Source organism: Xenopus tropicalis, chromosome 8 (genome assembly GCF_000004195.4).
Source record: "Xenopus tropicalis strain Nigerian chromosome 8, UCB_Xtro_10.0, whole genome shotgun sequence".
Lineage (NCBI taxonomy): Eukaryota > Metazoa > Chordata > Amphibia > Anura > Pipidae > Xenopus > Xenopus tropicalis.
Window position 1 is genome coordinate 125,035,653 of NC_030684.2, and position 13,268 is coordinate 125,048,920.

The following is a 13,268-nucleotide window of genomic DNA, read 5'->3' on the forward strand; positions in this document are numbered from 1 at the left end:
TCTGGATCAACTAGAAGTTAGGCAGGTTAGATATAGGCATGATGGTTGAACTTGATGGACGTTTCGGGGGGATACACCCTCTCTTCATCAGGATGGGAGGGTGTATCCCCCCCCCGAAACGTTGATCAAGGTGGTCTCAATAAATGGGGTAAGCTCCCCGACTGCATATATTTGTGTGTGTGGCTCGGTTACAAAAACAGTTACCATGACTGCTAAGACAGACTCTGCTTATTATATGTTTACACAATTCAAGCATGGTGCTTTACTAAATTTTGGGGTCCTAAAACATCTGTTGGGGGCCTTCTGGCATTTTCACAGCTGTAAGAAGTGTCTTTAATGCAACACCACCCTGTACTGAGTGCCTGCTTGTTCATAAAGTAGCCTTAATAAGCTTCCCTTTTCACCATCAAAGTATACATTTCATGGTACAGGTCACGCACCAATCATATGTGAGATCTCTTTAAAAGAAACAGCGATGATCACGATTTTGCAAAGACTTACATTCATTGCTAGATTATATTCTGATCCCATAATATTTCATTATTTTAGGTTAATGTGAATGTGTCCAGACAAGAGAGGGGCTTCTGCTCCATGTTAACAAGCTTCATAACAGATGGGTGAGTAAAGTGATTTTATTCCCATGACACATTAGGTGCTGTTTTCAAATTTAATCTGAAATATTTATACAGAAATTAAACAAAAATGTGCTGTAAAATTGTCTTATTTAGTTTTGTAAATGCTATCTTCACATCTTTATTTCTAAAAGTGTAAATGAATGGGTTCAGCAAAGGAGTCACCACCGTGTAAATAAGTGCAAGGTATTTGTCGGAATTGCTGCCCTCAGGTGTTACATACACAATAATGGCTGAGCTATAGAACAAACAAGAAACTATAAGATGAGAAGAACAAGTGGAGAACGCTTTCTTTTTGCCATTTTCACTCCTTATCTGTATGATAGCAGCAATGATATGAATGTAGAATAAAAGGGTTATAATAAAAGGCAAAACAATCTCAGATATTGCAGTAAATATTGCAATAGCTTTGTTGGTGAAAGGCACAAAGCAAGCCAGGTTTACTAAGGGGCCCAAGTCACAAATAAAATGGTTAAGTATCCTTGGACCACAGAATTCCAGACCAGCAGTGAATATGGTTGGAACTAATGCAATGGCTAAGCAGGTGATCCATGGAAACATTCCAAGTTGAATGCACAAAGAGCGTCTCATAATAGCTGAATAGCGCAAAGGATAATTAATGGCCAAGTCTCGATCAAAAGCCATGACTGCGAGGAGATAACATTCTGTTCCTCCCAAGGTACCGAGAACGCACAATTGTACAAAGCAACCAGTAAAGGGAATACTCTTGGAATCACTAATTAGGTTGACGAGAAGACTGGGAACAGTGGTTGAGACAAAGAATATTTCTGAAGTTGCAAACACACTAATAAAAAAATACATAGGGGTATGAAGAGAAATGTCAGTCTTAACCAAAACAATAATAGCAACATTTCCAGTTATACATATTATGTATATCAGAAAAAGGATTAGGAAAAACAAGAGCTGGAACTGGTTGAGGTCCTGGAAAGCCAGTAGGATAAAGTAATGTGCATCTGTCTTGTTGATGTCTTCCATTGGGACTAAATAAGGCAGATTAAATGGGAAATTCTCATTACAGTTAATGGAATAACCTGTTCTTAGCAACCTTGCACTTGGTCTAGAGTTTTGGAATTTGGTGCTTCTCTATACTGTTTGTCCACATTTGCAGTATAAAATACTATCTGGTTGTTAAAATAACTGACCAAAAAATATTTTACTCTGTTAGGCTACAACTATATTGTTACTTTTCTTGCCTGTAGAGGCCTGCACCTATAGAGGTCCACTTCTATTTCTTTTCCATTTTCAAGCCTCTGCGTGGTTGCTAAGGTAACAAAGACACTAGCAACTAAATTGTTTTATCTCCAAACTGCAAAGTTGCTAAACAAAATGTTTAATCATTCAAAAAAAAAAAAAAAAAAGACCAGCTGCAAAACCATTGTCTACACCACAGTAAAGGTTATTTTTAAGGAGAACTAGCCCTTAACCATATGCATTTATTTGCAATCATCATGCTAGATATGTAAAGGAATGGTCATTGACTGTAGAAGTCACAAGTGCAAGTAATACCGTATAATATAATTTCTTGAGAGAGAGTACAGGTCTCGGACCCCTTATCCGGAAACCCGTTATCCAGAAAGCTCCGAATTACGGAATGCCCGTCTCCCATAGACTCCATTTTAATCAAATAATTCAGAATTTTAAAACTGATTTCCTTTTTCTATGTAGAAATAAAACAGAACCTTGTAATTGATTCCAACTAAGATATAATTAATCCTTATTGGATGCAAAACAATCCTATTGGGTTTAATTAATGTTTTATTAATTTGTTAGTAGACTTAAGGTATTGAGATCCAAATTACGGAAAGACTCCTTATCCGGAATACTCTTGGTCCCGAGCATTCTGGATAACGGGTCCTATACCTGTATTCCCGAAGTTGGATTCCTAGCAGTTTATTTTATTTATTGTTTAAAAATATGTTAATATATTAAGCTCTTTTTGAATAAGTACTACAAACCAGTTATAATATTGTTCTTTTAGCCATCTAAAGCCCCGTATTGCAAACTTCTGCCTTCCCCTTGTGAATTGGTTCAGGAAAACCACCCTTTACACCAAAGTGGAGAAAATGATTTAATAAATAACCTTCACATAACCACCCTATTGAAAAACCCTTTACCCAATGATGATAAAAGTAAATGCCAAAGTCTCCCCTCACTATGTGGGGACTTGTACAACAAATTTATGCCATATAAAGTAAAACAAAACTGAAGCATTTTACATCTGATTCAATATTTTATATGTACCTAGGATAAGAGAGGGTGTCTGAAAATAATTTTTTTGGCTTTCCAATGTGTTTGGGTTGGCCAGCTCTAAAAATAAAAATCGATGACACCATATATGCTCAGAATGTATATGTAGAAACTTACGTTCAGGGAAATATGGAACTGAAAACAGAATTTTCTGTCCATACTGAATTCAGAAAATAATAGGTTGTTGAAGACCATATTACTAACAGAAGATCTTTTATATAACTTGTTTAACAATATATTTACAGTATGTTGTAAATGAGAACATTGAATAGTATCTGATTCTAGGCTCTTCACATGTAAGGGAGTGAGGAACTGCTGCAATTGATGTATTGATTTATACTGTATATCAGTGATCCCCAACCAGTGGCTCGGGGGCAATATTTTGCTCCTCAACCCCTTGGATGTTGCTCTCAGTGCCCCCAAACCAGGGAGTTATTTTTGAATTCCTGACTTGGGGGCAAGTTTTGGTTGAATAAAAAACAAGATTTACTACCAAATAAAGCCCCTGTAAGCTGATAGTTTGCATAGAGGCCCCTAATAGCCAATCACAGGCCTTATTTGGCTCCTCCATGAACTTTTATGGTGCTTGTGTTGCTCCCCAAGTCTTTTTATATTTGACTGCGGTTCACGAGTAAGAAAGGTTGGGGACCCCTGCTGTATATACACCCAGTTGTACATTCATTTCATACCTGGCATAAACACTGTAGTAATTTCACATAAATTTGTACACACATTTGATCTTCATCTGCTTTCAAGTCCTTTACTTCTATAGCCTTCGCAGTTCTGTGTATACATTCAGTTGCTACACAATAGACTAGTGTTCCCTAAATTTAAACCTCATTTAAACACATAAATATTACTGTAAAAATTATAGAAACGCATATATATGGGTTCATTTTATTTAATAACCCTTCCGTTGTTGACCCAAGCTGGAAAACAAAATAGACAGAGGAACATGAGTTATTTGGTGGGCCATATAAAATACTACACCGTTTTTCAGCCGAGTGCAAGAAAATTCTCTCCTTGGACAGGCTTGTCGGTCCTATTAAGCACCAGCATTTCATAACAAATGTGAATAATGTAAGAAAAAACTCTTTACATCGCAATGGCTTTCTTCTTAGAAGGGAGGCAACGAAAACCTTCTGATATCTAAATCAGCATTAAATACATTTGATAAGACAAGATAACCTTTTTCAGAAATACACCTATAAATGTCTTTTATAGAGATCCATGCTGGAGGAGGTGCACACATTTTGTACTATTACAAAGCACAAGGGACAAATTAAATTCTTTTGGGAGCCACTTTTGTACAGTATTAGGCAGGGACCAGCCTGAGAGCCCTAACAAGGCCCTTAGTGAATGCACATTCTTAGAATAGTTAATATTTCCTAGTAATCAGTTTAAAGAGGCATGTTCTCAGGTTAGGTTTGATAATGTATTCTGTGAATTTTGCCAGTATCTTACTAAAAAGATATTGGTAAATATTTAAATAAAAAATAATATATAGAGGTATGGGACCTCCAGAATGCTTGGGACCTGGGGTTTTCCAGATAAGGGATCTTTCTGTAATTTGGATCTCCATTACTTAAGTCTGTTATAAATCATTTAAACATTGAACAAACCCAATAGGCTTGTTTTGGCTCCAATAAGGATTAATTATATCTTAGTTGGGATCAAGTACAGGTACTGTTTTATTATTACAGAGAAAAGGGAATCATTTAACCATGAAATAAACCCAATAAGGCTGTTCTGCCCCAAATAAGGGCTAATTATATCTTAGTTGGATCAAGTATAGGTACTGTTTTATTATTACAGAGAAAAGGGAATCATTTAACCATTAAATAAACCCAATAGGGCTGTTCTGCCCCCAATAAGGGGTAATTATATCTTAGTTGGGATCAAGTACAAAGTACTGTTTTATTATTACAGAGAAAAGGGAATCATTTAACCATGAAATAAACCCAATAGGACTGTTCTGCCCCCAATAAGGGGTAATTATAGCTTAGTTAGGATCAAGTACAGGTACTGTTTTATTATTACAGAGAAAAGGGAATCATTTAACCATTAAATAAACCCAATAGGGCTGTTCTGCCCCCAATAAGGGGTAATTATATCTTAGTTGGGATCAAGTACAGGCACTGTTTTATTATTACAGAGAAAAGGGAATCATTTAACCATTAAATAAACCCAATAGGCCTGTTCTGCCCCCAATAAGGGGTAATTATATCTTAGTTGGGATCAAGTACAGGTACTGTTTTATTATTACAGAGAAAAGGGAATCATTTAACCATTAAATAAACCCAATAGGGCTGTTCTGCCCCCAATAAGGGGTAAGTATAGCTTAGTTGGGATCAAGTACAGGTACTGTTTTATTATTACAGAGAAAAGGGAATCATTTAACCATTAAATAAACCCAATAGGGCTGTTCTGCCCCCAATAAGGGGTAATTATATCTTAGTTGGGATCAAGTACAGGTACTGTTTTATTATTACAGAGAAAAGGGAATCATTTAACCATTAAATAAACCCAATAGGGCTGTTCTGCCCCCAATAAGGGGTAATTATATCTTAGTTGGGATCAAGTACAGGTACTGTTTTATTATTACAGAGAAAAGGGAATAATTTAACCATTAAATAAAACCAATAGGACTGTTCTTCCCCTCAATAAGGGGTAATTATATCTTAGTTGGAACCAAGTACAAAGTACTGTTTTATTATTACAGAGAAAAAGGAAATCATTTTTAAAAAATTGAATTATTTGCTTATCATGGAGTCTATGGGAGATGGCCTTTCCGTAATTCGAAACTTTCTGGATAAGGGGTTTCCGGATAATGGATCCCACACCTGTATAAAAAAAGGAGAATTTCTTTAGCGTGACTTGGGTCAACTTTAGGCTTTAGGCTCTTTAGGCTGTAACGCTAATAACCAATGAGAGAAATGCTTTCAGTTGCTTTCATTATTCTACATGCAGAAGACAGGTCAACGCTAATTGCTAAATGGTTATTAATATGGTTCTGTACTGGTGCAAATGTGTCCATGTTGGTAAGTGAGTCCCATTAAGTATTTTAATAAAGTACTTAATAAAGTAATAAAGCTATAAATATATAACTACCGTATATAAAAAAAAAATATACGGTTTCAGAGCAAAAACAATATTTCCCTTTGCTTTTGTGACATTTTGTAATAACTACACAAATGTATAGATTATATCATTAGTTTTACAGCTGCTAATTAATCAGGAAATTCATTTTCTGAAAAAAAGAAGTGTCTTTTCAAATTCATTATATAAGCAATTAAAAAAACTGCTAATATCTTGGAATCTAGAAACAGATAAAGCAAATTCCAAAAGCTCTGAGCATTTTTACAATAATTTGTCTTTAGAGCTTACATTTCCTTTAAAATGGTCAATTGTCTTTAGGAGTGGTTAGTGAGGACTAATGAGAAAATAGGAATAGACAAGGCAAATTAGCAATGACTGCAAATAGGAAACTGTTATGCACTTTATGCATAAAATGACTAGAAAATCTTATCCCTGACCAGGGCTGGGCCTTTGGCCAGTTGTACCTATTGCACCCAATAGGGGCCCTGTGCCAATGGGGGCCCCGCACCACAGCCCAGAGCTTTTACATCCTCCCCCACCAATGTTCTGTGCTGCACATTGAGCCCTGACAAACTGAAAATCACTGACTGATCCCTCCCTTCAGAAGGTTTGTAAAAGTCCCGGTACATCCACTCAGGGATTGGATGGGCTACAGGGGGAAGTTTGAACAAGCTATCCAATCCCTGTGCTGCTGTACTCAGATTACAACTTCCAGCAAGAACTAACATTATGTGCAGCAGGGTTGCCAGGTTGGTGGGTTTTCTGCCAAATTGGGCTACTAATTTAAAGCCCATGTGGGTTTGCAAAGTACAAAACTGCCAAGGTACAAATTTGGGCTAGTTTTTGTAGTTTGGAAACTAGCCTAGTTTTTTTTTACTCTGACATGCCTAGCCCAGTGCATGCTGGGTAATGTAGTTTGTATCTTACAATAAGCCTAGAGCTAAGATTAATATAAAACTACAATACCCAGCATGCAATTATAGACAGAAGTTCCCTTTCCTATTCCTTTTTGCTGAACTTGTAGAATCAAAACAACTATAACCTGCATGGACTGGGCACAGAGAGCAGGGAATTATCAGCCATCACAGCAACTGGAGAGGGGGCGCAGGGCTTGGGTAGTGATTATATGCTTTAAAAAGGCATATTTTCCCTTATATACTTTTATTTTTTAGAAATTATTTTCATTGCGCATATTGGGCTATTTTTGGGGCTACTTTCAAAGCGACTTTTGGCTAGTTTTGGGCTGGTTTTGAAACTGACTTTGGCTGGTTTAAGGAAAGAATGGCTAATGTAGGGGAAATATATTAAATGGGGGACTGAGAAAGGGAAACAGAATGGAGAGAGGTGAAAGAATAAGGGAAAGTGCTGCTAGACTGAAGGATGATCAGGAAAAGGAGAAATGCTAGCTATTATATAATAGAAAAAAATAAGGGAAGAAAAGCAATATGTAACAACAGTGACAGATGCTGGAAAAGCATTTTTGTGCATTTGTCTAACTTATAGTACTAGACTCTAGGAATACTTGCTGAAAATTACATTTATCTCCTACGTTCTAAAACCCTGTGAGGGAGGTGGAGAGAGTCTGTAGCCACCAGACTAGCCCTAACAGGCATTCTGGCATAATGTAGTCTTTGGAAATACGACTTTTTAGCAGTTTGCACCAGTTGCTGAATGTGTACCCCTATAGGTATTCCACTGGACAATGCACAATTCAGCAGGAACAGCCCCCTAAGTTTGCTCATAGCCTGTACAGAGAGATACCATAAAACTATGGCAGCATAGGAATTCCCTTGTACTAAGCACAATTCAGCAGGAACAGCCCCCTAAGTTTGCTCATAGCCTGTACAGAGAGATACCATAAAACTATGGCAGCATAGGGATTCCCTTGTACTAAGCACAATTCAGCAGGAACAGCCCCCTAAGTTTGCTCATAGCCTGTACAGAGAGATACCATAAAACTATGGCAGCATAGGGATTCCCCTGTACTAAGCACAATTCAGCAGGAACAGCCCCTAAGTTTGATCATAGCCTGTACAGAGAGATGCCATAAAACTATGGCACATATGGATTCCCCTATACTAAGCACAATTCAGCAGTAACAGCCCCATAAGTTTTCTCATAGCCTGTACAGAGAGATACCATAAAACTATGGCAGTATAGAGATTCCCCTATACTAAGCACAATTCAGCAGGAACAGCCTCATACGTTTGCTCATAGCCTGTACTGAGAGATACCATAAAACTGTGGCAGCATAGGGATTCCCCTGTACTAAGCACAATTCAGCAGGAACAGTCCCCTAAGTTTGCTCATAGCCTGTACAGAGAGATACCATAAAACTGTGGCAGCATAGGGATTACCCTGTACTAACCACAATTCAGCAGGAACAGCCCTTAAGTTTGCTCATAGCCTGTACAGAGAGATACCCTAAAACTATGGCAGCATAGGGGTTCCCCTGTACTAAGCGCAATTCAGCAGGAACAGCCCCTAAGTTTGCTCATAGCCTGTACAGAGAGATACCATAAAAGTATGGCAGCATAGGGGTTCCCCTGTACTAAGCACAATTCAGCCGGAACAGCCCCCTAAGTTTGCTCATAGCCTGTACAGAGAAATACCATAAAACTATGGCAACATAGAGGTTCCCCTGTACTAAGCACAATTCAGCAGGAACAGCACACTAAGTTTGCTTATAGCCTGTACAGAGAGATACCATAAATTAATGACAGTATTCGTATTTCCTGTACTATTTACCAGAAGAGTAGTTCTTTATAGAAAGCACCCTATGTTTCGATATACTATGAAAATGTATTCCTGTGCTGTGTATGCTGTGAACTACAAACAAATTAAAATTGAGTAATGACCGAGACCTATATATATACTGTATATTCCATGGTGCTGCACATACGTATGTACATTGGTCACCGGAAGTTTCACAAAATATTTTTTTGTGCACATAGCCTAAAAAATATTAGAGGGAACATTGTCCCCCACCTGCCCAGCCTTCCCCCAAGCCTGATTGGTAGCAGTCACTCGGACAGAGGGAATGGAAGGCCATTTTTACCCACTCAGCCCTAGGGCAAGGGGGCACCGACGAAATGGATCCAATTGGGCCCTGCACTTGGTAAGACCGTCCCTGTCCCTGACCTCGAGGTTCTCTTGCCTGATAAATATACCCATGTTATGGTTTATGGGTCACGAAGTCCTGTTTCATTGTGAACAGATGAATTTGCCTATTTAAAATGGAAAAGAGGGCATTGGAATCTGCCCTATATATATTATACAGTATATCTGGCCTCTACAAATATAGAGAGTCAATAGAATGACTTTAATCTATTAACAAAAAAAAAACTATTTTTAAGAAACAACTGCTTTGCACCAAGTTTTACATTTACACTGTAAAAACGAATCTCATAAGGGATTGCATTTATCCAAATTGCTTGTGTACACTTTAACCCTGAAACATCAGCACATAACAACACCCATTGAAACTTATGTGGGGTTATGTCAGGGGTCCCCAACCTTTCTTACTCGTGAGCCACAGTCGAATGTAAAAAGACTCAGGGGGGCAACACAAGCACCATAAAAGTTCATGGAGGAGCCAAATAAGGGCTGTGATTGGCTATTAGGCAGCCTCTATGCACCCTATCAGCTTACAGGGGCTTTATTTGGTAGCAAATATTGTTTTTATTCAACCAAAACTTGCCCCCAAGTCAGGAATTCAAAAATAACTCCCTGGTTTGGGGGCACCGAGAGCAACATCCAAGGGGTTTGTGAGCAACATGTTGCCACTGGTTGGGGATCACTGGGTTATGTAATATCAGGAGCAGGTAGCATTTACTGGTCACCTGTTTAAAAGCAAGCATCCCATTGGTTGCTATGTGTTACTGCTCCTGGGCAAACTTTCTGCCTTTTTATTACACATGGGGGATGGTGATGACCTGTTTGCCCAAGATGCATCTCTATCATCTCTTCCATCTGTAACCATCTTTAAACGTTTAAAAAACACTAATTATACTCAGTTTCCTAATAGCATTCTTCATATATTGGTTTCTCAAGGAATAAATAAATGGGTTGAGCATTGGAATGATGGCAGTGTAGACAAGGGCTAGAAATTTATCATAATGACTGCCTTTAGGTCTTAGGTACACTATGATAACTGTGCCATAGAATAGACCAACTACTATGAGATGAGACGAACAAGTAGAAAATGCTTTCTGTTTGCCTTCTAGGTTCTTAATCTTTATAATAGTGATAATAATATGGCTATAACAGGTAATGATACAGATAAATGGGGTTAGACTAGCAAAGACAGCTGCAATGCTGGTGCTGATATTGCTAATAAAGGGATTGGAACAAGCCAGGTTCTGTATCGGAGCTAAGTCACAGAAGAAATGATCAACCTCGTTGGGTCCACAGAAGTCCAGCTTAGCTGTAATGATTGTGGGAATGAATGCAATGACAAAGCTTATTATCCATGGAAACACAGACAGAACAATGCAAAATGTGTGGCTCATAATTGCTTCATATCTAAGGGGGTTGTTGATTGCCAGGTCTCGATCGACAGCCATGACAGCAAGCAGGTAGCATTCAGTGACCCCCAATGCGTTAAACGCGTACAACTGGACAAAGCAACCAACGAAAGATATAGTTCTGCTGGCTCCAACGAGGTTAGCGAGAAGCTTGGGAATTGTGGCAGACACAAAGGAAATCTCCAATGCCGCAAATACGCTTATGAAAAAGTACATAGGGGTATGAAGGGAGGGCTCAGACTGTACCAGAAGAATAATTGCTAAATTCCCGGTGACTGATACAATGAACATCATTAGGATTATGAAGAAAAACAATCCTTGCAAATGATGAAAGTTGGAAAAGGCCAAGAGAACAAATTCTGTCACTTCGGTTGTATTAGCATTCTCCATTGTGTAGGACAGAAACACCTGTTAACAAAAAAAAGGGGGGGGGGGTGAAAAATATAGAAAATCTCAATAAAATTGTATTGTACAGGTATGGGATCCGTTATCCGGAAACAACTTATCCAGAAAGCTCTGAATTATGGGAAGGCAATCTCCCATAGACTGCATTATAAGCAACTATTTCTCTGTAATAATAAAACAGTACATGTACTTGATCTCAACTAAGATATAATTACCCCTTATTGGGGCAGAACAGCCCTATTGGGTTTATTTCATGGTTAAATGATTCCCTTTTCTCTGTAATAATAAAACAGTACCTGTACTTGATCTCAACTAAGATATAATTACCCCTTATTGGGGCAGAACAGTCCTATTGAGTTTATTTGATGGTTAAATGATTCCCTTTTCTCTGTAATAATAAAACAGTACCTGTACTTGATCCCAACTAAGATATAATTACCCCTTATTGGGGGCAGAACAGTCCTATTGAGTTTATTTGATGGTTAAATGATTCCCTTTTCTCTGTAATAATAAAGCAGTACCTGTACTTGATCCCAACTAAGATATAATTACCCCTTATTGGGGGCAGAACAGCCCTATTGGGTTTATTTCATGGTTAAATGATTCCCTTTTCTCTGTAATAATAAAGCAGTATCTGTACTTGATCCCAACTAAGATATAATTACCCCTTATTGGGGGCAGAACAGCCCTATTGGGTTTATTTCATGGTTAAATGATTCCCTTTTCTCTGTAATAATAAAGCAGTACCTGTACTTGATCCCAACTAAGATATAATTACCCCTTATTGGGGGCAGAACAATCCTATTGGGTTTATTAAATGGTTAAATGATTCCCTTTTCTCTGTAATAATAAAACAGTATCTGTACTTGATCCCAACTAAGATATACTTACCCCTTATTGGGGGCAGAACAGCCCTATTGGGTTTATTTAATGATTAAATGATTCCCTTTTCTCTGTAATAATAAAACAGTACCTGTACTTGATCCCAACTAAGATACAATTAATCCTTATAGGAAGCAAAGCTATCCTATTGGGTTTATTTAATGTTTGAATAATCTTTTAGTAGACTTAAGATATGAAGACCCAAATTAGGGAGAGATCCCTTATCCGGAAAACCCCAGGTCCCAAGCATTCTAGATAATGGGTCCCATACCTGTACATGGATATCAGTCAGTACTGGGGTAATACACATACCACATATTCTACGAAATGGCAAACTTAATGCTCACATTACAGCTAATATATTGGACTCAAACCAATGCAAAACCAAACATTTTAGACAAATGTGACATAATTTTGTGACGATGTAGGTATAAAAATAAACAAGTACAAATGTGCTGAACAGAACTCTACTTCAGATATTGTAGACAGGGGCCTGCAGAGTAACACACAGAATAAACACAGAAGGGTCCCTGCTTAAACGCATCATACCTGATATGAATAAGAACTGGTAAAACTAAAGAAATCAGCATTAGGGAAAGATACATTTTAGAAAATTACGAAAAAACAGCTAAGATTGAAACCAGCAATGTGAAAATGTGTAAATTCCTACCAAGTTATATTCAGTGGCGGTGGATTTGTGGCCAAATTCCTATATCCATGCAGTCCGGAGTCCCATTATCCAATATTTCAGCTGATATACTGAGCACAATAATGATATAATGAATATAAACCGGATAATCTTTTTTAAAAAATCATAGTATAACATTTTGTGTGATATTATTATATATTGTGTAATATGTATTGTATATTTCTATTATAAGAAAAGCCAATTTTCTGAATGGAATTCGGCAAAAATAGCAAAAAAGTGTCAAGCACTATTATTGGCATAGTATACACCAAGAGGATTCATAAGAAAGATGGAGTAGGCCACAGGTGTGTATATTCAGCTTATATATAGTTTGCTGAGACCGTTTACTACTGGGAGCTTGTTAGCAGTAGCACCCACTGGAATCATTGATTATGTGTAACAATCCCCAGTATAGACATGGGCATTAACTCATTGTTAGATCACTTGGGTCTGCAATTGAAAATCGTGTGCACGCTAGGGACAGTCCTCTGAAAAACTGGGATGTCTCATTCAAAACTGGACGGGTGGCAACCTTAGCCCTATACTCTACTTAATGATAAGCCAGATAATTGATATAAATAGTGACTATCTTAATATTTAAATGCTTCTCATTTATTGGCCTGAATATTGTTGGGGTTTACAAGGCTGAAAAACAAACATTCAGTTAAGACCCAAACGGTCCAAAGAAAAACTGAACTGTTTGGGCCAAAACTGAACAGTTGGCAACCCTATCTTTATATGTAGATATTAAACAACATTAAATATCTA

The 13,268-nt window shown here is 37.7% G+C and overlaps 2 protein-coding genes across 2 annotated transcripts; both read right to left on the reverse strand.

Annotated features, from left to right (window-relative positions):
* Nucleotides 1-692: 692 nt before the first annotated feature.
* On the reverse strand, nt 693-1,628 carry LOC116406831 (olfactory receptor 11L1-like). Its single transcript, XM_031891786.1, has one exon. The coding sequence runs from the start codon at nt 1,626-1,628 to the stop codon at nt 693-695; it is 936 nt and encodes a 311-aa protein (XP_031747646.1).
* Nucleotides 1,629-9,991: 8,363 nt separating this feature from the next.
* Nucleotides 9,992-10,915, reverse strand: LOC100493172 (olfactory receptor 5V1-like). The gene has a single exon (XM_002937770.2). The coding sequence runs from the start codon at nt 10,913-10,915 to the stop codon at nt 9,992-9,994; it is 924 nt and encodes a 307-aa protein (XP_002937816.1).
* Between the last annotated feature and the right edge of the window lie 2,353 nt (nt 10,916-13,268).